Source organism: Caloenas nicobarica, chromosome 31 (genome assembly GCF_036013445.1).
Source record: "Caloenas nicobarica isolate bCalNic1 chromosome 31, bCalNic1.hap1, whole genome shotgun sequence".
NCBI lineage: Eukaryota > Metazoa > Chordata > Aves > Columbiformes > Columbidae > Caloenas > Caloenas nicobarica.
Window position 1 is genome coordinate 610,067 of NC_088275.1, and position 24,087 is coordinate 634,153.

Below are 24,087 nucleotides of genomic sequence, written 5' to 3' on the forward strand. Positions count from 1 at the left end.
CACATCGTCCCAGCATCCCGGACACCCGTCATCCCACCTTCCCAGCATCCCGGGCACACATCATCCCACCTTCCCAGCATCCCAGGCACACATCGTCCCAGCATCCCGGGCACCCATCATCTCGCCATCCCAGCATCCCGGGCACACATCGTCCCAGCATCCTGGGCACCCATCATCTCACCATCCCAGCATCCCGGGCACACATCGTCCCAGCATCCTGGGCACCCATCATCTCGCCATCCCAGCATCCCGGGCACACATCGTCCCTACATCCCAGGCATGTATCACCCCTGCATCCCAGACACACCCCATCCCTACATTACTGGAATCCCTGGCCATGTGTTTCTCCCACGTTCCTCTGTCCCAGGATTCCTGGTGCTGCATCAGCCTCATATTCCAGAATCTCTGTCCTTGTGTCAACCCTGGATCCCTGGGATCCCGGCCATGTGTCCCAGCTACATCCTGGCAACCCCAGCCACGTTTCACCCCCCTCACCATGGGATCCTGCCCACGTCACCCCCATCCCGGGACCGCGGCCAGGCATCTCACCAGCACGTGTTGCCCCCCCATGCCCGGCCACCCCCTGCTCCTAGCGAGCACACGTACATTAGCTGGCCTCAACTGATGTCAAGGCGCCGTTAATTGCCTCTCCTCGTTACAGTAATAGCTCTAATCACTCATAACGATTTTCACGTCCCAGCGCAGCTCACCCGCTCCCCCCCCAGCCCACCCCGGGGCTCCATTAGGATCAAGCCCACCCGCAGCCGCCCCAAAACGGTGCTTCCCGGAGCAGGGCCGAGCACTGAGACCGCAGGGGCTGCGGGTGCAGAGGGGCCCCAGGCTGGGGACACTGGGGTCAGGACAAGGTGGGGACACCTGGAGCCAGGGACCTGCTGTGGAAGTGCCCCCCGCTCTGCTGCTCTTAAGTAAGGTGTCCCCAGGGTGACGGGGAAATATTGCTCGGGGACACTTCAGCAGCACTTCAGCTACACCTCATTCGTGCTGAGATGCCTTTGCAGGCCCCCCGAGACCCCCGGTGCCGGAGGGGACGAGGACCCCCAAGTGCACTTAGGGGCGGCCGGGGGCCGTGCAGGGTCTGACCGGAGCTCAGCCCCCCCAGGACCCGCAGCGCTGGGATGCAGCTGCAGCCGCAGTCCTGATGTCCCCCAAATCAGCCGCCCCATCCCTGGCGGGGGGAACGCAAAAGCACACGGCCGGTCCCTTTAGGGGGGACCTGGGGGCCCCCTTAGGGGCTGCTGAGGGGGTGGGACCCCCCAGGGAGCAGAGCTGGCAGCGCTGGGGAGCGGGAGGGCAGCTGGAGCAGGGTGGGACCCCCCCAGGGTGGGACCCCCCGTGCGGGGCACGGCCATGGGCCGTCGGTGGCTTCGCCGGCTGCAAGAGGCAGGATCGGGCCCGGGCCCCCCAACCCTCATTAACCCTCGTTAGCGGGGCCAGGCCGCAGGGCCGCTGGGGGGGCAGCTCTGCCAGCGAGCGGAGCCGTTAATTACCTCATTGCCAGAGTCCATTACCGCTCCCCCCGGAGCGGGTGAAATGGAGAAACTGCGGCAGGAACGGGGCGGCGGGGAGGAGAATAAAATCAATCAGGGCTGAACCCTTTAGGGAAAGCAGCTGGGGGGGCTTAACCCTTCCCTGGCTGCCCCAAGAGGGAAACTGAGGCACGGCCACCCTGTGGGGTAAACTGAGGCACAGCTGTGGGGAAACCAGCCCTCCTGGGGGGGGTTCCGCACCACACAGGGTCCCGTTTGGGGCGTTGGTCTGCGGCAATCTGTGGCGTGGGGCTGGAAAAGCTCAAGGTTGTAATCTCGTTCCTTCCTCAAATTAGATAAGAGGGAAAAAAGGCCATAAATCAGCACGGGCAGCGATGAGAGAGACCCCAAGGAAGCAGGTGGGGGGATGCAGGTGGGGGCCTGTGCCGGAGCAGGGCCAGATCCTGCCCGCGCGGCTCCGGGGCTGGACCCTCAGCAAAGAGTTGGGGCCAAACAGGGGAACCCACGTCCCGGGCTGGGGGCTGGGCGCAGCCCCGCCACGGGTTTGGGACGGGTGACAGGCTGCGGGACGCCGGGGGCGGCTCCGCTTTGCTCCAGCTTTTGGCGCGCCACATCCAGCCGCAGCTGCGCCACGCGCCGTGCCGGCCCCGAGCCCCTGGGCACCCGCCCTGGACCCCCAGCCGCTCCCGCCTGGCTCTGTGCCTCAGTTTCCCCTACGGCCCTGCTTTCCTCCTGCTTATCTCGGGTCGCAGTGGGTAACAAAGGAGCTGCCAGGGCCCTGCCTGTGCTGCCTAATTAGCCAGATGAAATCAATTCAGCTCCATTACGGTCAGATCCAGGTCTCAACCATTACCAGGGCGGCCGGAGGGCCTGGGGAGGGATGATGAAGTGGATGCTGAAGGGCGCGCGATAACCCCCGGCCCCAACGAGGGGGCACGGGGAAGGGAGGGCTTTGATCTTTTTTTGGGGGGTGGGTGGCTTCTTTGAGCCTTTGTGCTGCAAAGTCCTGACCCCCCACCCCCTGAGCCCTTGGCGAGGGGACCCAGGCATCCGGGCCAGGGCATGGCGAAGCATCTCTGGGTCGCAGGGATGCCCAGGGTGGGCCCCACAGCACAGCCAAAAAGCGCTTTTTGGGTTGGGGTGGGACCCTGACGGTGGCAGCGCGACCCTCCCGTACCAGCGCATCCCCTCCAGCTCCTCTTCCCCAGCCAGAGCCTCCCAGTTCCAAAAGGCTCCTCTTTCTCCCCAAAAGCCCCCAGTCCCACGCCGTGCCCAGCAGACCCCCTGGCGCAGCAAGGTCCCAGGGCGGGGGGAGACGGATGGTTTTATTATCGACCAGTTTTGCTGCAGAGCAAACGAGCGCGGGGTGTCCCCAAACCGGGGATGAGGGAGCAGCCAAGCCACGGGGTACCCCCAACTCCCCGGCACAGCCGAGCCCCCCAGCTCCAGTGCTGGGGTGGGGGTTCTGAGCTCTGCCCCCCAAAGCAAACCCACATCAGCCAAGTGCCGCCGTCCCGGCACGCCAGGGATATGCCGAGGAGCCAGGCGGCACAGCCAGAACCATGGGGGACACGGCTTCAGGGGTCCCCATCTCAGCCCTGCAGCTCCCAGGGCGGGCGGGCTGGCACTTCCCGTCATAAATAAAGTTTCAGTCCTCAACCCCCATCAGGGCATCAGTCCGGGGGGCTCTGCTGGGTGAGGGACAGGGGTTGGACCCCCCCGGCAGGGTGAGCTGTGCCCCCCGGCAGCAGGGAGGGCTGGGGGGGCAGCGGGGAGGTGAGGCGGGGTGGGGGTCCCCGCTCAGCCCAGGATGTCCAAGTAGACAGGGGGGGTCTTGACGAGGGCCTGGAGGCGGCTGTGGATGTCCTTGATGGGCCGGCGCTGCTGGGGCTCCCGCTGCCAGCAGCTCTGCATGATGCCGTACACCTCGGGGGGACACGTGCGGGGACGCTCCAGCTCCCGGCCCTGTGTGATGCACTCGATGGCCTGCACAAGCGGGGATGGAGATGGAGCCGGGGGGGCCGGCACCCCCATGGCGGGGGGTCTGGCACCATCCTCATCCTCCCCACCGCCCACCCGCTCACCTCGGTGTTGGAGAGCTGGTACCAGGGCTGCTTCCCGTAGGTGAAGATCTCCCAGAGCACCACGCCGAAGCTCCAGATATCGCTCTCGGTGGTGAATTTACGGTAGAGGATGCTCTCGGGGGGCATCCAGCGGATGGGCAGCATGGTCCTGCCCCCCACCTGCCATCAGTGGGGGTGTCAGTGGGGCAGGGACCCCCCCCCAATCACCTCCCCAGCCCTAACCCTGCTTATTAAGCACATCTCCCATTAAATATGGATGGAGGCGGGTTGGGGGACAGCAGCTAAAAGGGAAAATTGAGCGTGGAGCTGGAGAGGGGAGCGCAGCTCACCATCCCGCTCACCCGGTAATAGTCGGTGCTGTAGATGTCCCGGGACATGCCAAAGTCGCCGATTTTCACCACCAGCTCGTGGCCCACCAGGCAGTTGCGGGTGGCCAGGTCCCGGTGGACGAAGTGGAGGGAGGCGAGGTAGACCATGCCCGAGGCGATCTGCGTGGCGATCTGCAGCATGTGGCTCAGCGTCAGCTGCCCGCGGGGCTGCCCCTGCCCCTGGTCCAGCATCTTGGCGTCGGGGCCGTGGGACCTGCCGGGGCACAGGGACTGCTCGGAGAGGGGCCGGGAGCGGAGAGGTGAGCGCCAATAGAGGTGAGTGCCAATAGAGGTGTGTGCCAGGAGGGTGTGCAAATGTGCACACACGTGCCAGGAAGAATGTGCACATGCATACACACACGCTGGGGAAGGCCGTGCACGTGTGCACACGTGCCAGGGAAGGAAATGCACGTGTGTGCATGCATGCCAGGGAAGGGTGTGCACATGCAGAGGGGAAGGGCATGCACATATGCCCACACATGCCGGGGAACAGCATACACGTGTATATATGTGTGTATATGTGCACAGATCGCAGGGAAGGGCTTGCACTTGTGTGAGTGCATGCCAGGAAAGGGTGTGCACATGTGTGCGTGCACAGGGGAAAGATGTGCACTAGTGCACACATGTGCACTTGAAGGGCATAAACATGTGCATGTGTGCACAGCAGGGAAGGACCTGCACATGTGTATGCACACACACAGGCATCCTTCCCCGGCATGTGTACACACAAGGGAAAGGTGTGCACATGTGTACATGCCAGGGAAGGTGTGTGCACAGAAGGGAAGCACGTATGCATATGTACACACGTGACAGGGAAGAGTGTGCACATGTGTGTGTGTGCGCAGAGGGAAACAGCATGCAGGTCTGTGCACACATGACAGGAAAGAGCATGCACACGTGTGCATGCACAGGGGAAAGGTGTGCACACGTGTGCATGCATGTCAGGGAAGGGTGTGCACATGTGCAGGCACACAGAGGAAGGGTGAGCACACATGTGCAGATGTGCCAGGGAAGAGCACGCACACACGTGCACACACACAGGAATGGTGCGCACACGTGTGCACACATGCCAAGGAAGAGCACGCACACAGGAAAGCTGTGCATGTGTGTGCAGATGCATGGCCTGTCAGTCCAGGGAAGCTGCACATCGGTGGGTGCGAGCCCACACCGGCCGGGTGTGAAAGCGCAGCGACGCGTGTGACACGGGGCGTGCGAGGCCGGCCGGGGCCAGCGCGGCTCCGGCCCCTGCAGCCGTTTCGCCTTTGATGGCGAGCGCGGCTGACAGCCGTGCCGAAGCGGCCGTGGCCGGGAGCTGGGGGGGGTTCTGCTCGGCAGAACCATTAATGCCAAGTCCCATCACAATAATCATAAAAGCCACGTCTCAGAGCTCATTGCGCGGCCACTAAAGCGATGCCTCTGGCAGCCCCCCCCGTCTCGCAGCAATACCTGGGGGGGCAATCGAAAAGTCTCTGCTTATTCCAGCTGATGGCCAATCTCTCTCTATTTAAGCCTCTCAGACAGCTAATCTAATCAATATTGCAAGGAGGGCTGCATTAGCAGGGAGCAGGCTGGCTGCGCCGCGGCACTGATGGAGCTGAGGGGGGGACGGATGGGACCCCCCAGCCCACCTGAGGAAGCGGTTGAGGTCGCCGTGCTTCATGTACTCGAAGACCATGATGAGGGGTTCGCCCTCGGTGCAGACGCCATAGAACTTGACGATGTGTTCGTGCTGCAGCACCGTCAGCAGCTCGGCCTCGCGTTGGAAATCCAGGCGGGCGCTTTCCGTCACCTCCTTCAGCGCCTGCCGGCACACGGCGTCAGCCCAGCACCGACCCCCCCACCGCAGGCACCCCCCGCCCGGCATCGTCCCCTCCTCACCTTCACGGCCACCAGCATCTTCTCCTGCTCCGGGAGGAGGTTGTAGCACTCGGCCAAGAAAACCTTCCCGAAGGCGCCTTCGCCCAGCTCCCACTTGAGCACGATGTCCCGCCGCTGCACGTGGTGCACGCCTGGGGGGGGACACCCACCCGTCAGTGCCCCCCAGGCTGGGGATGGGTGCAGGGGAGGATGCTCAGCCCCCCCCAACTCTTACAGGCATCGCAGAAATACTGGGGGTTCTCGATGAAGTTGGTTTTTAGCCCCTCCAGCTTGCTCTCGGCCGAGGACAAGGGGCTGCTGCCCAGGTTCATGAAGTGCAGGGACATGGCCAGGTCGTCCTCTTGGGCCAGCACCGCCGAGCCTGCGGGGACAGAGGCGAGGCCATTGGGGGGTCCCACGCCCCCCCCAGGCAGTGCAGCCAGTGCCAGGCTCTGCCGAGCATCCCCCCACCCCAGCCGGCCCCCGGGGGCCCGGCAGCCCGATCAAACCCATTTAGAGGCTGAATCCATTCCAGGAGTGAATTAGCAGCTGCTCCCGCCCTGCTGGGGGGGCCAGCACCCCCCCATGGGCCCCATCCACAGTCCCCCGCCGCGGTCTGGTCCCCCCAGGGACTGTCACCCCGCAGCCGTGCCCTGCCCCCCGGCAGCCGGCACGGCCTCGGCCACCCCAGGGATGCAGGACCGGGGGTGTCCCTGTGCCACAGCTCGGTCCCTGCAGCACCGGGCGAGGTGGGGGGACTCACGGTTAATGCCGAACTTGGAGCGGCGCCCACACTTGTTGAGCACGATGAGCATGATGGAGAGGAAGAGGCAGGCAAACACGGCCAGCGCCACGGCCACCGAGACCTGGTGACAGCAGGGACAAGGCTCAGGTTGGGGTCCCACCGGGTCCCTTCTCCCAGCCCTGGGGGGCTGAGATCGCCACAGGTCCCATAAACTGCCGCAGGGGAAACTGAGGCGCCGTGACTGTGCCCATCATCCCCATCACATGTCCCCATCCCGCTTGGCTCTGGTTGGGCTGTGCCCTAAGGAGCCGTCTCAGCCTCCTTTGGGTGTCCTGCCCCCCCCAGCCCAAACCACAGAGCAGCTCCTCACCCCGAACGTGTGTTCGTCCGTTGTCTCCACGGGCCCCTCCAGCGAGCTGTTCCTGGTGCCTGGGGCAGGGAGACGGGTGTGGGGTGAGCGTGGGGTGGGGGGGCCCCATCCCCTGGGGTGGTTCTGGCGAGTGAGGGGACACCCAGGATGGTAACACCCCTGCAATGACTCTGCACCCTCACTGCAGGGTGGGGATACCCCAGGATCAGCCCCGGTGCGGGGGGATGCTCAGTTTGGGGGGCGCCACGGCAGTGGGGACCCCGCAGGGAGCATCGTGCTCCGTCACTCACCCGGTGGGGACAGAGACACTGGTGCAGCCCAGAGGGAGAGAGAAAGGAGAAACACTCATTATTCCCCACGCGAGAGCACCCCATCCTCCCACTCCCACCCTGGGGAAACTGAGGCACGCATGGGACTCGTTATTCCCCGGGTGAGAGCACCCCGTCGTCCTCCTCTCGCCATGGGGAAACTGAGGCACGCAGGGGCTTGCTCAGAGCCACCAGGCAGGGCCAGACACCACCCGTTCGCACAGCAGTGCAAGGAGAGCCGCGGCACAGCCCATCCACAGGGACCAGGGAGGGGGCCCCCCCAGGCAGCCCGCCCACCCGGCACCCACCGGGGATGGGCTCCTCGGGGCTGAAGCTGAAGGGGTTGTCCATGAAGCGGCCCTGGACGCTGCGGGCAGCGGAGCCCAGCGGGTTGCGCACCAGGAGGGTGTAGTTGCCGTTGTTGACGTGCGTGGGTCGGTTGAGCTGCAGGCAGCCGTGCAGGACGGTGGAGTTGTGCTCGTACTCCACGATGCGCGTGTGGATGTAGGGGCCCTCGGCCAGCGCCGAGCCGTTGAAGAGCCAGCGGATGCTGGGGACGGGGTTGGCGTCCACCGAGAAGGGGATGCACCAGAAGTGCTGCGGGATGGCCTCGTGCAGGAGCAGGATCACGGGCGGAACTGGGGGAGACAACGCTGAGTGGGTCCCCGAGTCAGACCCCTCACCCGGACCCCGCACCGGTGCCCTCCGGGTTGCTCACAGGTGACATTCAGCATCACGCTGTCCTCTGCTGATCCCACCACGTTCTCCGCCCGGCACGTCAGGTCTTTGTGGTTGAGGCGGGAGGAGATGTTGCTGATCTCCAGGATGATCTCCCAGTCCGAGAGCTGCGGGGAGCACCAGGATGGGGTGAGCAAACACCCCCCAAGAGATGTGCCGGCTCCTGCATCCCCGCTGCCCACCCCGCCAGCAAGGGGACGCTGTGGCAGGGACAGTCTTGCCTTGGTGACGACGGGCGGCTCGGATCCCACCTCGGGGACCAGCCATTCCCCGGTGGCCGGCGGCTCGGCCGCGATGCGGCAGGTGAGGTTGACGCTGTCCCCTTGGCGCAGCACCGCCTCGGGGGGCTCGATGCGGACGGTCGGGGGCTCTGCAGAGGAGAGGGGGTGAGCGGGGTCCCACGCTGTCCGTGGCCAAGTGGCTCAGGAAGGGGGACAAGCACCCAAAGCTGTCGGGGTGCCCTGGCACGTACCGCAGGCGCGGAGGGGCTGGCTGCCCAGTGGCACCATGACGCTGCCCTCCCAGCAGCCCAGCGACTGGTTCCCCGGCTCGGCCCGGCTCCCGTTCTGCCAGAGCTGCAGCCAGCGGACACCACAGGAGCAGTTGAAGAAATTTCCCACCAGGACGCTGCGACGGGGCAGGGAAGGGGACAGGGGTTGACACGGGCTGTGGTGGCTCAGACTCCGGGTCGTGCATCCCCAGTGGGGTCAGCCACAGCACCCCCGGCCCTGGCTGCACCGATTCTGCACCAAGCACTCCCGGGCAGGGGGATGCACCCAGGGCCAGGTGCCATGCCACGCGAGCCACCCCATCCCCATCCCCATGCCCATGGCTGTCAGAGCTGGCAGATCATCAGCCACAACCGGAGGCGCATCCCCAGCCCCGCTGCTGCCTCCGTGTCCCCCCGGGGCTGCAGCCTCAGCGGGGGAAGCTCCGGACTCGCCTTTCCCCCCCTGTCACTCACAGCTCTTGCAGGGGCAGATGCTGGAAGGTTTTCCAGGAGAGGTTGTGCAGTGCATTGGAGGAAAGGTTCCTGCCGGGACAGACCCCATCAGCCACCCCTTCCCCCCACAGACCCAGTCCCACATCACCCCCCCAACCCTTGCAGGGGGTCCAGCACATGCCAGGGTATGAGGCAGCACCAGGGCCACCATTGTCGTGCCAGTGCCACTGTTGTCACACCGTGACCAAGCAAAACCACCCCTGCCAGGCGTGACCAAGCTCAGCGTTCAGGCACCTCCCTGCCAGCGGGGAGCCCCACGCACCCCACAGCAGGGTCACCCCCTGCTCTCTGGGTCCCCTCCCACACAGGGACAGCGCGGCTGCCTGCGCTCCTGCCCCGATCGATGGTTTCCCACTCAGAGGTGAAGCCCCACACAACCCCCCCGGGCTGGCTGGGACAGCAGGGACACCATCGATCCTGCCGGGCGCGGGGACCAGCCACCCTGCACCGGGACGGAGCGCCCGCGGGGATGGCCCAAAATGGGAGAGGGGTTGGGGAAGGGATGTGGGGGGGATACTCACACGTGGCTCAGTCTGGGGGTGTCCTGGAAAGCATCAGTGGAGACGTGCTGCAGCCCCGAGCTGGAGATGGTGCTGGGGGAGGGAAGGGCTGAGCACCCACACTGGGAACCCCAACTCCCCATCCTGGGAGCACCAGGGAGCCCCCATCACCAGCCCCCCCCCCGTTTCCCCGTGCAGGGACCCCAGCCCGGGGCGCTCACAGGCTCCTGAGGTCCCGCAGCATCCTGGTGTCAGCCCGGGTCAAGTTCGTCAGCATCGGCTGGTTCTCGATGACACTGGAGAGCAAACGAGGGGGAATCGGGGAGCAGCCCCAGGACCCTCCATGCCAGGGGCTGCCAGCAAAGCACGGAGCAGGGGGAGCGGAGGTGACGCGGCTGTCCCCCTCCCCAGGATGTGTCTGCACTACCCTGTGCCAGCCCGCAGGCAAGGATTGGGACAGGGAAGGGGCTGAGCTGCCCCACTGTGCCTCAGTTTCCCCTGGGCAGCCAGAGGTGAGTGGGAAGTGGGGGGCTCTGGCCCTCATCCACGGGGGGGGTCCCTACCACCACCCTCATGGACAAGGCTGTGGGAATGAGAGTGACTGGGGTAGGGGGACAGCCGGGGGTCTCTCGGGGGACCCGTCATCCCCACCACCACCAGCCCCACCCGGCAGTGAACAAAGAGCTGGCAGCACCTCGCCGCGCAGCATCCCCCAGCATGCGGGGAAACTGAGGCACAGCGACATGCCGCAGCCAGCCCCAGGCAATGCGGCACAGTCACAGCTGCGGTGTGGGGAGGACGCAGGAGTCCCAGCACCCCAGTGTCACCCATCACCCCATAAATCCCGAAGCACCCTCCTCGCCTCTGCTCGCATCAGCCCTGCTCTCCCCAGCTCGTGTCCTGGAGCAGGGGGATGAGCAAGAGCAGAGGAGACCCCCCTACCCAGCAAATTCTGGGTACCCTCTCAACCCCCTTTAGTGTCCCAGCCCACAGACCCTGGGGCAAGGTGACAGCCCCACCATGTCCCTTCTCGCACTCTGGCCCTGCCTGCCGCGGTGTGGGTGCTCCCTGCACGGAGACCCCACTGTGCCCTCAGCCCCGGTATAGCTGCGAGAGGGGGCAAGGGGCTGCCCCCCACCCCTCACTCCCTGGGGGGATGCAGCAGGGATCCCCCATCTTTGTAGCCCCCAAAACCTCCTGCCAAGCTCCCCACAGCTATCCCAGCCCCAGCACTGCCTCAGATCCAGCTCCAGCGCAGCGATCTCAGCCCCGTAGTGTCCCTGCTCCATCCCTGCCCCAGCCCAGCCCCATCACCCCATCCCTAAGCCCCATCGCCCCCAGCCCCATCGCCCTGTCCCCAAGCTCCATCACTCCCAGCTCCTCCACCCCATCCCTGAGCTGCATCATACCCAGTCCCACCACCCCGTCCCCGAGCCCGAACTCCATCCCTGCATCCCTCAGCCCTATCTGCCCGGTCCCTGAGCCCCATCGCCCCCAGCCCTACCCCTGCATTTCACTGCCCCATCACACCGTCCCGGAGCTCTGCCACCCCCAGCCCCACCGCCTTGCTCCCCAGCGTCACCGCCCCCAGCCCCATCCCTACATCCCTCGGCCCCACCACCCCCAGCCCCACTCACACGTCGGTGAAGCTCTGAGCTCCCAGCAGCTGGGCCAGGCTGTCCACGGTGCCGGGCTCCCGGCAGAGCAGGGAACCGGCCCGGGGGCAGCGGCAGGGCCGGGGGCAGGGATCGGCAGCGCCCGGGGCGGGCAGGGGCAGGGGCAGCAGCAGCGCGGCCAGGCAGAGCCAGGCGGGCAGCGGCGGCATCGCGGGGCCGGAGCCGGTCCCGCTGCCGGAGCCGCTGCCGGTCCCGGTACCGCCTCCCTCGCACTTGCCGGGCAGCCCGAGCACGGGGCCGCGCGGGGCTTAAAAGCAGCGCAGGGACCGGCCTCCCGGGAGGGGCCGGCGGCTCCCCCCGCCCCCGCACCGCCCCGGAGACCCCCCCGACCCGCGGGCGGGGATGGGGGAGCAGGACCGGCCCCCCCGGCCGGGACTCATCGGTACTCGGGGATCGGGAAGCCCCCGGTCCCGGGGGCTCAGCTGCAGCCCTGCCCGGCGCCCCCCGCCCCACGGGGTGGGTGTCCCGCCCGTGTACGGGCAGCCAGCGGGGCGTCTGCCTGCACCCCAGCGCTGTACTGCACCCCAGCGCTGTACTGCACCCCGACGCTGTACCTGCACCCCGGTGCTGTACTGCACCCCAGCGCTGTGCCTGCACCCCAGTGCTGTACTGCACCCCGGCGCTGTACCTGCACCCCGGCGCTGTACTGCACCCCGGCGCTGTACCTGCACCCCAGCGCTGTACCTGCACCCCGGCGCTGTACTGCACCCCAGTGCTGTACCTGCACCCCAGCGCTGTACTGCACCCCAGCGCTGTACCTGCACCCCAGCGCTGTACTGCACCCCAGCGCTGTACTTGCACCCCGGCGCTGTACTGCACCCCAGTGCTGTACCTGCACCCCAGTGCTGTACTGCACCCCAGCGCTGTACCTGCACCCCAGCGCTGTACTGCACCCCAGTGCTGTACCTGCACCCCAGTGCTGTACCTGCACCCCAGCCCTGTACTGCACCCCAGTGCTGTACTGCACCCCAGTGCTGTACCTGCACCCCAGCGCTGTACCTGCACCCCAGCCCTGTACTGCACCCCAGTGCTGTACTGCACCCCAGCGCTGTACCTGCACCCCAGTGCTGTACTGCACCCCAGTGCTGTACCTGCACCCCAGTGCTGTACTGCACCCCAGTGCTGTACCTGCACCCCAGTGCTGTACTGCACCCCAGTGCTGTACTGCACCCCAGTGCTGTACCTGCACCCCAGTGCTGTACTGCACCCCAGTGCTGTACCTGCACCCCAGCGCTGTACCTGCACCCTGCCTGCACACCTGCGCCCTGCACCCGCAAAGCTGCACTCCACGTCCCCAAACCTGCCCCCCCAGTCCCACTGGGGCACACACACCCCCACACCTCTCCCCCTCCAGGACCTGGCTCCAGACCAGAGCTGGCAGAGCATAAGGAACAAGTGACATGACATCAGCACCCCCAGGCTCACAAAGCCACCAAGAGCCCTCCGATGTTTCAGCCCACCCCTAAAATCTCAAATCACAAGGGAGCCACCCCGGCCCAGGCTCTTTGCCCAGCGCCCCGTTGTGTTGGAGTGCAGAGAGGCTGGAGGTGGGGGGACATTTGGTGGCACAGTGGCCATCCCCAGCTGTCACCCCTGGCCAGGACCCTCCTCCTCCTCCCCAGGGAGGCAGGACACGGCCGGTGTGCACCCGCTGCCCTCCTGCCGTGGGTCCCCAGCCCCACCCAGCTGCTGCCTGTCCCTGAGCCCGTCCCGAAGCACCTCGGGGGGCTCATCTGTGCACTGAGTTGAGCATGTTCTCAGCCTGCGTTCTTCCTTCGCGGCTCAGACCCGGACCCATCTCCCACCCCAGCCCGCGGTAGCACCCACGAGGCCATGGTCCCCCCCGGGGTGACCCTCCAATGAGACCCCACTGGCCACACCCAGCAGCCCCCCCGGCAGAGCAAGCCGGTGGCTGCTACACAGCACGTCCTCCCAAATTCCGCTGCTTTGACGTTTTTCCCTAGAAACGCCCCCGGTTCAGGCACCGCAGGGCAAAGCCACAGCCGGGACACGCAGGAAGTGATGGGGCTGGCTCGGGGGAGAGTGGAAAGCCCCGTGTGCCACCCCCTCATCCGTGACCCCCACGAACCAGACACCGCTGTGGCTGAGCTTCATTCCGCTTTATTCTCGTTCATCCCGCAGCCACAGATTAGACAGTGACGCCCCTTCCACAGACCAGCACCGCCCTGACACTGGTCCCAGTGCCGAGGACTGGGGAGGGGTGCGAAGGCAGCCCCAGGCACCTCCCAGTGCAGGGCTGCCCCGTGCCTCAGTTTCCCCACGTCTAAAAGGTGAGGGTCACACTACTGACCTGTTTGCTGGGTGACTGGGGAGCGGCAGCAGAGGCAGGCGGATGGGGCATGTCCCTGAACCCTAAACCCCACTCCCCACCCTCAGACCCCCCTTTCTGCCCCCCCCCCCCAAAAAAAATAAGGAAAGACCAGTGTGGCGTCCTCCCCACCGTCAGCTCCCCGCTCCCTCCCCCTAATTCAGGGCTCCCCAATTTATTCCCGGGGAAACACACCCCACGGAGCATCCTCGCTTTGCTTGCCCCTCCTTCCCAAGGCATCCACTTGCCGGCTGGGCCCGTGGAAGCAATAAATAACGCAGAGGGTCCCGGCGATGGGGGCAGGCAGAGGAGCAATGCGGAGCGGGGAGCGGGTGCAGAGTCCGGTGGGGGTCCGAGGACACCCCGGGGTCAGAGTCAGGCTGTCCCGTTGGGCAGCCGGCCGGGGCTGCGGTCCTTGCGGGTGGGCAGGGGGGACGCGGGGGGCTCGTCCTCCCCGGGGGATGGATCCGTCTCAGCGTCAGAGGGCTCGCCCGAGCCGCGCCGGCCGTTCTCGGGGCTGTAGAAGAAGGAGAGGGTGCGGAAGGCGGGCGCCATGTCGTCCTTGATGGTCTCCAGGAGCTGGAGGAAGGAGGGCCGCTGGCGGGGGTTCTGCTGCCAGCACAGGCACATCAGCTCGTGGCTGCGGAGAGAGGGCACACGGTGGGTTTGGGAGGATCCCGACACCCCACGGCCATCCCGACAGCAGCCGGGTTGTGTCCCCACTGCGGAGACCAGAGGCCAGGGTGATGGGCTGGGTGCCTGGTTCCCGCAGCAGGGTGGGGGGCCGAGGGGATCCCCCCGACTCACAGTTTGTCGGGGCAGTTTTCGGGCCGTTCCAGGACGCCGTTGTCCATGACGAAGCGCAGGACCTGCTCGTTGGACATGCCCTGGTAGGGCTGCTCGGCCAGCGTGGCGATCTCCCACAGCACCACGCCAAAGGACCTGCCGGCACGTCACCGCTCAGCCGGGGGACGACCCCCCAGGGCCCTCCGGGCTCCCCGCGGCATCGTACCCCCACTCCAACACCCACCAGACGTCAGACTGCGTGTTGAAGATGCCGTCCTTGAGGGCCTCGGGGGACATCCAGCGCACAGGGAGCAGCCCCTTCCCCCCTTTCCGATAATAATCCGTCTCGTAGATGTCCCGGGTCATGCCGAAATCTGGTGGAGGAGGAAGAGGAGGAGGAAGGTGTGAGCAGCGGGTGCGCGGGGCTGGCGGCGAGCCTGCCCGCCACTGCCCACCCACCGCCGATCTTGACGGTGAAGTCCTCGGACACCATGCAGTTGCGGGCAGCCAGATCGCGGTGCACGAACTTGTTGGCGTTGAGGTAGGCCATGCCGTCGGCGATCTCCCCCGCCATCTGGATCATGTCCTTCAGCGACGGCGGCGGCAGCCCGGGGTTGTTCTGCACCACAGACAGATTCGGGGCTCAGGGGGGACACACCAGGACCCCACCAGGCTGCCCCTTCGCCCATGGGGCACCATGGCACCCGGCCAGCCCCTCACCTCGGCATCAGGCCTGAGCGAGCGCAGGTAGCTCTTCAGATCCCCACGTGTCATCAGCTCCATGATGACCAAAGCCGGCTGGCCCTGGGACACCACACCGAGCAGACGGACCTGGGGGGACAAAGAGGGGTGGCACGTGAGCAGCCTGACCCCTCCGTGTCCCCTCCCTCCCCTCCAGCTGCCCACCTACCACATGGTGGCACTTGAAGGCTTTCATGACAGAGGCCTCGTTGAGGAACTCGATGCGCTCCCGCATGGTGGCCAGCTCGTTGACAGTCTTCAGGGCCACCTTGGTCTCCTCTCCCTCAGCAACCAGACCCAGTGCCAACCCCTCGTACACCATCCCGAAGGAGCCCTGCCCCAGCTCCCGGATCACCGTGATCTTCTCCCGCGACACCTCCCACTCGTCCGGGATGTACACTGCAGGGCAGGGGGGACCACACCATCACCATCACTATCACCATCACCATCATCATCACCATTATCATCACCATCACCATCACTGTTATTATCATCAACATTACCATCGCCATTATCACCATGACTATGACCATCACCATCATCGTCACCATTATCATCACCATCACCATCACTGTTATTATCATCAACATTACCATCGCCATTATCACCATGACTATGACCATCACCATTACTGTTATCGTCATCATCACCATTACTGTTATCATCACCATCACTGTCACTGTCACCACTGGGATAGCAGACCCCACAGGGACACCCCTGCCCATCCCTACGTACCGTCTGAGGCACTGAAGTACTCGGGGTTGACAGAGGTGTAGAGCGTCCCGCTGGGGTACCCATCGTTCCTCCTGCAAGGGGTGGATATTGCTCAGAGGATGGGAGGGCAAGGGCACGATGTCACCTCCTCCATGACCATTCCCCAGCCCCAGTTTGGCTGGATCTGGCCCCAGCCCAGCCGTGGGGGCACAGGAGGGTTCGTTACCTCTTCTTATTGTAGAAGAAGACAAAGATGGCGAGGCAGGAGATGAGCACCATGAGGACCACGGGTGTGACGGTGAGCAGGATATAGAAGCTGCTGGACTCCTCCTCGGCTGCGGGAGCAGGTGGCCATGGGCTGGGGCTCGGGGACTACCCCCAACATCCCCATGCCCTGATCCAGCAGCACTCCTGACTCCCAGCTCCCCAGCCCCACAGCCCCCCCGCCTGCCTGCCCTGTGGCCGGGAATCCCGCTGGTGTCCCCGCTGTCCCCTGCAGATACCTGGCCCCAGGATGTAAAACTTGATGAGCCCCGTCCAGGAGCCATTGCCAGCCAGCGAGGTGGCCCGGACCTTGGCTGAGTAGTTGCCTGGCTGGAGCAGAGCCAGGTGGACCCCCCCGTACTTGGAGTAGCGGTGGCGGGAGACGCAGACAACAGTGGTGACCTCCTGGAGGGGACAAGGAGGAGGTGGCAGAGGGGGCTTCATCCCCCCCCAGCCTTGTACAAGCCTTGGGGAAGGGAGATGGGTGGGATGGGATGGGATGAGATGGCATGGGATGGGATGGGACGGGATGGGATGGGATGGGATGGTCTGGGATGGAATGAGATGGGATGGGATGGGATGGGATGGGATGAGATGGGATGGGATGGGATGGGATGGGATGGGATGAGATGGGATGGGATGGGATGAGATGGGATGGGATGAGATGGGATGGGATGGGATGGGACGGGATGGGATGGGATGAGATGGGATGAGATGGGATGGGATGGGATGGGATGGGATGGGATGAGATGGGATGGGATGGGATGGGATGAGATGGGATGGGATGGGATGAGATGGGATGGGATGGGATGGGATGGGATGGGATGAGATGGGATGGGATGGGATGGGATGGGATGGGATGGGATGGGATGGGATGAGATGGGATGGGATGGGATGGGATGGGATGGGATGAGATGGGATGGGATGGGATGGGATGAGATGGGATGGGATGGGATGGGATGGGATGGGATGGGATGGGATGGGATGAGATGGGATGGGATGAGATGGGATGGGATGGGATGGGACGGGATGGGATGGGATGAGATGGGATGAGATGGGATGGGATGGGATGGGATGGGATGAGATGGGATGGGATGGGATGGGATGGGATGGGATGAGATGGGATGGGATGAGATGGGATGGGATGGGATGGGATGAGATGGGATGGGACGGGATGGGGGTTGAGCCTCTGTAGCCACACCTGGTTGGGCCAGGCAGGGTGTGCCACAGGGGGCTCCTCACCTCGCTCTCACGACTGTACTTGATCTCATACTTTAGGATGAGCCCATTGGGGTTCCTGGGCTCTTCCCAGCGCAGCAGGACGCTGTTCTTGCTGGCCGGCTCCCAGGTGACGTTGCCAGGAATGTTGTCGGCTTGCACTGGAGAGGGGCACAGAGGCGGTCAGCCCCCTGGGGGCACCACCTGGATCCCAGTGCACTGCCAATCCCCATCCTGAAGGTGCCAGGACCCCAGAGCATCCCAGCATCGCCAAGGCAGATGGGTGCTGTGTGCCAGGCCCTGGTTTGGGAGGGGAGAAGCTGCAGGGACGTACACTCAGGCATGGTCCTGGCAAAGACGAAGGTGGCGGCACTGCAGCCCACGGTGTGCGCGGCGTGGTTGCAGGCATGGATGTCAATGCGGTACTCGGTGAAGTGTCGCAGCCGCGACAGCACCACCCGGTCGCGAACCACCTTGTCCTCAAAGATCTGGAAGTCGGGCTTGGGCTGGCGCCCGGCGCGGCTGGGGGCAGGCGGCTCCGCCGAGGACGTGTTGGCCGGGGATGTGACGGCCACCACGTCCCTGCGCCGCTTTGGGGTCCTGCGGGAGAGGGGGACACAAGGCAGTAGGGACTCGGGATGCCTGGGTTGTCCCCCAAAATTGAGCAGGGGAGGGTAGACCCTTCAGGCTTGTGTGGTCCCCACTCACCTCTGCCCGTTCTTGTTGATGGATGTCACCTTCCAGGGTGGCCTGGGACAGTGGGAAATCGGTTAAAAGATCTACCAGGAGAAGCCACCGGACTCCCTACCCAGGGCAGACCCAGGCACCCAGCCTGGGGGACAATCCCTGACGTGAAGACCCCCTGGTTGGCACCTGGGGATGGTGATGGAGTTGTGGAGGAAGTTCTCAAACTTCTTCTCGAAGGACTCGGCTTCGCCCTCCATGCGGAGCTGCCCGTCGGCGGGGCGGCAGGGGCAGCACCGCTCCTCCACGTCCTGCTCCACCTCGGGGCCGTCCCCGTCCCCAAAGCGGGTGTCCGCACTGCTGGTGGGCAGCTTCAGCCCTGCGGGCAGAGATGGGCTGGGCTGGCAGTGCTGCCAGAGCCCGGCTCGGCAGGAGGGACCGACGTGTCCGCATCCCACTGGTGTCCCCATCCCGCTAGTGTCCCCATCCCGCTGCTGTCTCCATCCCACTGGTGTCTCTGTCCCACTGGTGTCCCCATCCTGCTGGTGTCCCCATCCCGCTGCTGTCTCCATCCCACTGGTGTCTCTGTCCCACTGGTGTCCCCATCCTGCTGGTGTCCCCATTCTGCTGGTGTCCCCATTCCGCTGGTGTCCCCATCATGTTGGTGTTCCCATCCCACCGGTGTCCCCATCCCACCAGTGTCCCCATCCCACCGGTGTCCCCATCCTGCCTGCCCTCACCCTTGTGGCAGTAGTCGTTGATGTAGAGCTCCATGTCCTCGGCCAGCTGCTGCCACAGCACCAGGTAGTAGGTGATGTTGCCGTTGCGCTGCGTGGGCGGCTTCCAGCGCACCACGATGTGGGAGGAGGAGTTGGACATGGAGATGACATCCCGGGGCACCGTCGGGGCTGGGCGGACAGAGGGGTATCAGTCTGTCTTTGGGGGGCCACCACGGGCATCCCCAGCCCCTTCCCCAGCCCCTTACCCGCCGGCATGGTGCGGATGTAGACCACCTCGCTCTGCGCCCCGTAGTTGCGCCCTTCCTCAGCGGTGGTGAGGGTGATGGCGCGGACGAAGATGGCGTATTGGGTCCAGGGGCGCAGGTTGAGCAGGGCCACCCCTGGCGCCTGCTCGCTGCTGAGCGGCAGGTCCACGTCCAGCACGTTCCAGCTCTGCGCCCCGCAGGCATCCTGCCCCACGTACTCCGACACGTTCTGGAAGGGTCTGACCCATCCTGGGTATCAGGGGGGTCCTGGGACTCCCTCCCAACTGCACGATACCCCCCAGGGCCCAGCAGCCTTGTGTCACCCCAACTTGGCACGAGGACACCATGGTCTGGGGTCTCCAAGCCCTCCACGATCGGGACGAGTGAAGGATGGGGACAAGGACCACTTACGACTCCTTGTAGTAGACGATGAAGCTGAGGAGATCCCGGTACTCGGGGGGCCGGTACCGCTCCCACTTGAGGAAGATGCGGTCAGACTCGGTGACATTGGAGATGAAGCGCAGGGTCTGGGTTTTGCCTGGGAGAGGTGGCAGGGTTCAGGCAGGAGGTCGTGTTGACTCTGGGCGTCCCTGTCCCCGTTACTCACAGGACGCCCGGTCCCCATTGGTGCGGGGGTTGATCTCCGCCTTGTTCTGCCGTCCCTTGGTGCCCGTCACCTCCTCCATGTGGTAGATCTCGGCCAGGCACAGCTTGGGGTTGAAGGCAAAGTACATCTTGCCCACGGGGATGGAGAGGACGTGATGGTTCCAGTCCCAGAGCTGCTGCAGGTTCTGGTTGTCCAGGACATACAGGGTGTAATTCCTGGAGAGGAAGATGTGGATGGAGGGGGTGAGCACAGCCACCCTCAAACCCATGTGTCCCCCCTAAACCCACACCCCGCACTCACCCATCCACCATGGAGTCCCCACGGATCAGTTTGAGGTTCTTGAAGAAGGACAAGGAGACGAGGGCAAAGGAGTGTTTGATCTTCAGGAAGCCGGTGATGGTCTCGATGAGCCCCAGGCTGCTCTGCAGCTCCGAGGCCAGGTTATCTGGGAACAACCCACGTGCGTGAGCGCAGGGAGGGGGACACCCCCCATTAACTCACCCTGTGACCCCCATCCTTCACCCCCGCACCCCGCGGCGGGTCTCCCGCCCCAGGCAGGTTGTGAGGGGCCGGATCCAGCACTCACAGCCCCTGCGGATGTTGAGGATGAGGTTCCCCTCCACGAGGGTGCAGCCCCCCAGCTCCTGCGCCGCCCTTGTCGAGTCGATGGTCTTGGTGCCCACCTTGCACTCCTTGGGACACAGCCCCTCGCACTTGTGGCAGAAGATGCTGCGGGCGGGAATGGGGACAGGACATGAGCCGGGCACCACGCCACCGCCATGCCCATGCCGGGGGACACCGGAGACCCCCTCCAACCTGCTCTCATTCCTGGTATAACCCGAGGGACACTCAGAGAGGCATTGCCGCTGGTGGATGACGAACTTGGAGGCGTCGCGGGGGTTGTCGGAGACTTTGCGGAGGCTGGCGCAGTACTCAGCCGTGACGCAGCGCCAGCCCTCGTACTCGTAGGTGCGCGGTGGGCAGGAGGGCAGGCAGTGACCATTGAAGTGGAAGTGGCGGCAGGCGACACAGGCTCGGTTGTCGCGGGGTCGCCCACAGCCCCCCAGGCACTCGGCGTGGCAGCACTCGCCCGTCACTGTGCACGCCGAGCCCGTGCCGCAGGGGCACACTGAGGGGAGAGAGATGGTGCCGTGGGCAAGGAGAGTCCCGCAGGTGCAATCGCCCGGCGCTGGGGCAGAATGGTGAGGCTGGGGGTCCGGGGTTCGTGTTGCGGGAGAGGGAAGAGGTGGGAAGGGCTGTGGGGGGCTGCTGACACCCTCTGACTGTGGGGGGCAAGGGGAGAGCGGCAGAGGGGTGGCCGGGCAGATGGAGGGGTGGATAGAGGGATGGATGCAGGGATGGAAGGATGTAGGGATGGATGGAGAGATAGAGGGATGGATGCAGGAACGGTGGGTACAGGGATGAAGGGGTGGGTGGAGCGATGCAGGAATGAATGGAGAGTTGGATGCAGGAATGGAAGGATGCAGGGATGGAGGGATGCAGGGATAGAGGGAAGGATGATGAATGGACGCAGAGACAGGTGGATGCAGGGATGGATGGATGCAGGGATGGAGGAATGAGCAAAGGGATACGGGAATGGATGGAGGGATAGATGCAGGGATGGAGGGATGGCCAAATCGTGAGCGGATGGATGGCCAGGGGAATGTGTGACCAGCTGGATGGGCGGACGAAGGGCCACATGAACAGGCAGCAGGACAGAGAGATGGGGTGAGGCTCAGCTTGTGCTGAGCCCCAGTTGCCCATTGCAGCCAGTGCTGGGCAGCGGCCGAGGTTACAGCCTGATAAAGATCTGTGTTTATAGTACATATTTCATTACCAGTCCTCCTGTTTACAGCAAATGAGCCCGGGAGGGGCCCGTATTTACCTCGCCACTGGGAAAACACAGCAGCCAGGCGCTGGCCTCTCCTCCGGAGCATGATACAGTGCGGATCCGGTTACCCTGCCACGCTGCCGACACGGCACGCTCCCGGCAGCAGGGGAGCGACAGCCACGTGCCAGAGCCTGCCGTCCCCTTGCGTCTCCACCAGCCCTTCCCAGTGCCCTCCCAGTTCACCCCACAGCTGCAGCGGTGCCAGCCAACCCCTCCCTAGCAAAGCAGCCAGGACGAGTGCACCCCACGCCACTGGCACCCACCTTTCTGGCAGTAGCTGGACGTCCAGCAGCGATAATCCAGCTGCCCGTTGACGCTGGTTTGCGCACACGGCTTTTCCACGTCCAGGATGCCCGGGCAGACGTCAGCGCACTCTTCGGCCAACTTATTCCCCACGATGTAGGTGTTGTCCACAGCGTCAGGCAACAGCAGCCCCCAGTCGATGGTGGAGAGGTGGCAGAGCTCCTGGTTGCGCTCGATGCGGATGGAGCCACGCAGGATGTGGCCCAGGCTGTGCAGCCCCACGTCCCGCAGATGTGGCATCTCGAAGATGACCAGGGCGTAGCTGAAGAAGAGGTTGGTGCCGCGGATGACGGAGAGGTTGGGGAAGAGATCCCGCAGGCTCTCCAGCCCGTAGACACGGAAGAGGAGCAGGTACTCGGTGATCATGAGCAGGCGCGGGAAGCTGAGCCCCCGAAAGTCCTCGGCACCCGTGGTGAACATCAGCAGGATCTGCAGGTTGCCCTCGATGATGGAGCAGTTCTCCAGCTTCTGGAGCTGGGAGATGTCGTTGCGGATGTCCATGCTGCCGCAGACTGGGGTGGCGAGAGGGGAAGCCGTGGGTAGCAGTGATGGGGCAGCTGCCACCCACCACCACCCAGGGACCCCCCCCCGTGCTGGTCCCAGCGATGGGGCTGCAGCAATGCTCGGGAGGGGAGTTTAATACCCTGGCCCTGCCTGTCAAATGTGGCTGCAATTGGTTTGGGCGGCCAGGCAGACGCAAGTGGCTCTGACAGGCAGCCGACGCGCCGCGGCTCTCCGGGGCACGACGTGTCCGTCAGCGCGGAGAGCAGTGATGCTAACAAGGTCTGGCCGCCTGGGCAGCCGTCTCGCCCCATGTCAGCCCCAGGAACATGTCCCCAGACCATTGTGCACCCCTGGGGGACCGGCTGGAAGTGCAAAGGGCTTTTCCCTTTCCCAGAGCCGTTGGGCAGCTGTGGGGGCTCACAGCATCCTCCCCCCTGGACATGTGTTACCCAGTGGGGCAGCGGGTCCCACGAGGTTGTTCCCGTCAACTCCCCGGCGTGGTGCCCAGGCGGCTAATGGGGCACAGGGGGCTACCCCAGCACCCCCCAGCAGTGGGTTTGCCTTTTCCACCCGGACCCCAGCGGGGAGCAGGAGCAGTGGGGGTCACCCCAGGCCAAGCATCTCCCGCTCCCCGGTACCGGTGGGGATGCGAGAGCCGGGACGAGCCAGCGGCTTCCCAGCGGCAGCATCCCAAGCCTGAAACCTGATGCTGATTTATGGTGGAAAGAAGCTGCCGAGATCCCAGAGCAGGATTTACTGTAAACACCCAGAGCAAACACGGCAGCTCGGTGTGAACACTAAACACCGCGCAGCGCCGGCACCGCGGGGACCCGTCGGCCACCACAAGGCACGTGGCACACGGCCATGCCGGGGCTCAGGCCGGTGCCACCCCGGGGGACTCTGGGTCCCGTCCCCCAGCCCCGGGGAGGACACGGGGGTCTCCTCCCTCCTCCCGTGGGGGTGAGGGACCGGCTGTGGCACCAGCCCAGGTGTCACAGCCCCCGCTGGTAATGCCACCTTGCCTGACCTTGGCAATGTCACCCCATCCTGCCACCACACAGGGCAGACTGGAGGAGCGAGGGGACAGGGGTCCCCTGTGTCCTTGAGCGGGGGCAGAGAGGGGACATGGGTCCCTGGTGGGGACACAGCGAAGGAGCATCCCCCGGGCAGCTCTCAGCACAGCCCCATCGCTGGGGTGCTCCATGCCCTGCCCGCCCGGTACCTTCCCTCCTCCATCACTCCCACCTCCCCAGAACACCCCTAATGCTTGGGGAAACTGAGGCACGGGGCGGCGGGGGGACAGATGGACAGACCCTGAACCCAGCCGTCCTGATGTCCCCAGCCCCCACCAGCAGCAGAGCTGGGTTGGGACCCCAGACGTGCCCCCGCCGTGGCTGTGAGAGATGGGACCGACCCCCCCCCAGCCTGCCGCCCCCTCCCCAGCTGTTTTCCATCCCAGCAGCAGCACTGGGAGCAGGGGGGCCAACCCCGGCTCCTGCCCAGTTACGATTTTCCACCTTCGCAACTCCTGATGGAGCTGAGCGATCGATGCCCCCGGCTCCAGCCGAGCCCCCTGCTATGCTCCCCGCTTCCCATCCCAGTCAGCGGGGGGGTCCCACACTCTTCCCTCTTGCCCCAGATGGGGGATATAGCGGCGGGGGGAAACTGAGGCAGGGAGCATCGAAGCAGCTTTGCCTTGAGGTTTAAACCCCCGTGCAGACATCACCACGCAGCCCCCCTCAGCAAGCACCCCCCACCCCGCTCCCGGTCCCCACTTTCCAGGCACTTACTTTCGGAGGGGGCCCACACGGGGGGCAGCGGGGGGGAGCCGAGGAGCAGCAGCGTCACCCCCAACCACAGGGCGCCCAGCACCCTCATCCCCATCCCCGAGCGGGGGACCCCGG

The 24,087-nt window shown here is 65.1% G+C and overlaps 2 protein-coding genes across 2 annotated transcripts; both read right to left on the reverse strand.

Moving 5' to 3' along the window:
- Positions 1-3,308: 3,308 nt before the first annotated feature.
- On the reverse strand, positions 3,309-11,306 carry NTRK1 (neurotrophic receptor tyrosine kinase 1). Its single transcript, XM_065653504.1, has 17 exons — positions 11,119-11,306; positions 9,703-9,777; positions 9,503-9,574; positions 8,943-9,011; positions 8,451-8,605; positions 8,200-8,348; positions 7,959-8,085; positions 7,549-7,878; positions 7,223-7,240; positions 6,933-6,991; positions 6,581-6,683; positions 6,053-6,199; positions 5,839-5,969; positions 5,589-5,761; positions 3,934-4,174; positions 3,593-3,751; positions 3,309-3,494 (listed from the first exon to the last, which is right to left on the reverse strand). The coding sequence occupies exons 1-17, from the start codon at positions 11,304-11,306 to the stop codon at positions 3,309-3,311; spliced, it is 2,382 nt and encodes a 793-aa protein (XP_065509576.1).
- Positions 11,307-13,861: 2,555 nt separating this feature from the next.
- On the reverse strand, positions 13,862-24,067 carry INSRR (insulin receptor related receptor). The gene is made up of 22 exons (XM_065653869.1): positions 23,974-24,067; positions 21,640-22,191; positions 20,302-20,614; positions 20,072-20,214; positions 19,786-19,930; positions 19,486-19,700; positions 19,290-19,416; positions 18,879-19,117; positions 18,634-18,801; positions 18,083-18,272; positions 17,918-17,959; positions 17,544-17,809; positions 17,234-17,370; positions 16,231-16,396; positions 15,954-16,062; positions 15,749-15,819; positions 15,183-15,412; positions 14,993-15,103; positions 14,732-14,891; positions 14,517-14,646; positions 14,294-14,428; positions 13,862-14,126 (listed from the first exon to the last, which is right to left on the reverse strand). The coding sequence occupies exons 1-22, from the start codon at positions 24,065-24,067 to the stop codon at positions 13,862-13,864; spliced, it is 4,008 nt and encodes a 1,335-aa protein (XP_065509941.1).
- Positions 24,068-24,087: the final 20 nt, after the last annotated feature.

Coding starts and splice junctions, on each gene's coding strand:
- NTRK1 (XM_065653504.1), bottom strand. CDS start 11,306: ATGCCGCCGCTGCCCGCCTGGCTCTGCCTGGCCGCGCTGCTGCTGCCC. Junction 8,606..8,942: donor CATCTGCCCCTGCAAGAGCT/GTGAGTGACAGG, acceptor GCCCCGTCGCAG/CGTCCTGGTGGGAAATTTCT. Junction 3,752..3,933: donor ACAGCACCGACTATTACCGG/GTGAGCGGGATG, acceptor CACTGATGGCAG/GTGGGGGGCAGGACCATGCT.
- INSRR (XM_065653869.1), bottom strand. CDS start 24,067: ATGGGGATGAGGGTGCTGGGCGCCCTGTGGTTGGGGGTGACGCTGCTG. Junction 20,215..20,301: donor TATACCAGGAATGAGAGCAG/GTTGGAGGGGGT, acceptor TCCCGCCCGCAG/CATCTTCTGCCACAAGTGCG. Junction 17,810..17,917: donor ATCAACAAGAACGGGCAGAG/GTGAGTGGGGAC, acceptor CCTCTCCCGCAG/GACCCCAAAGCGGCGCAGGG.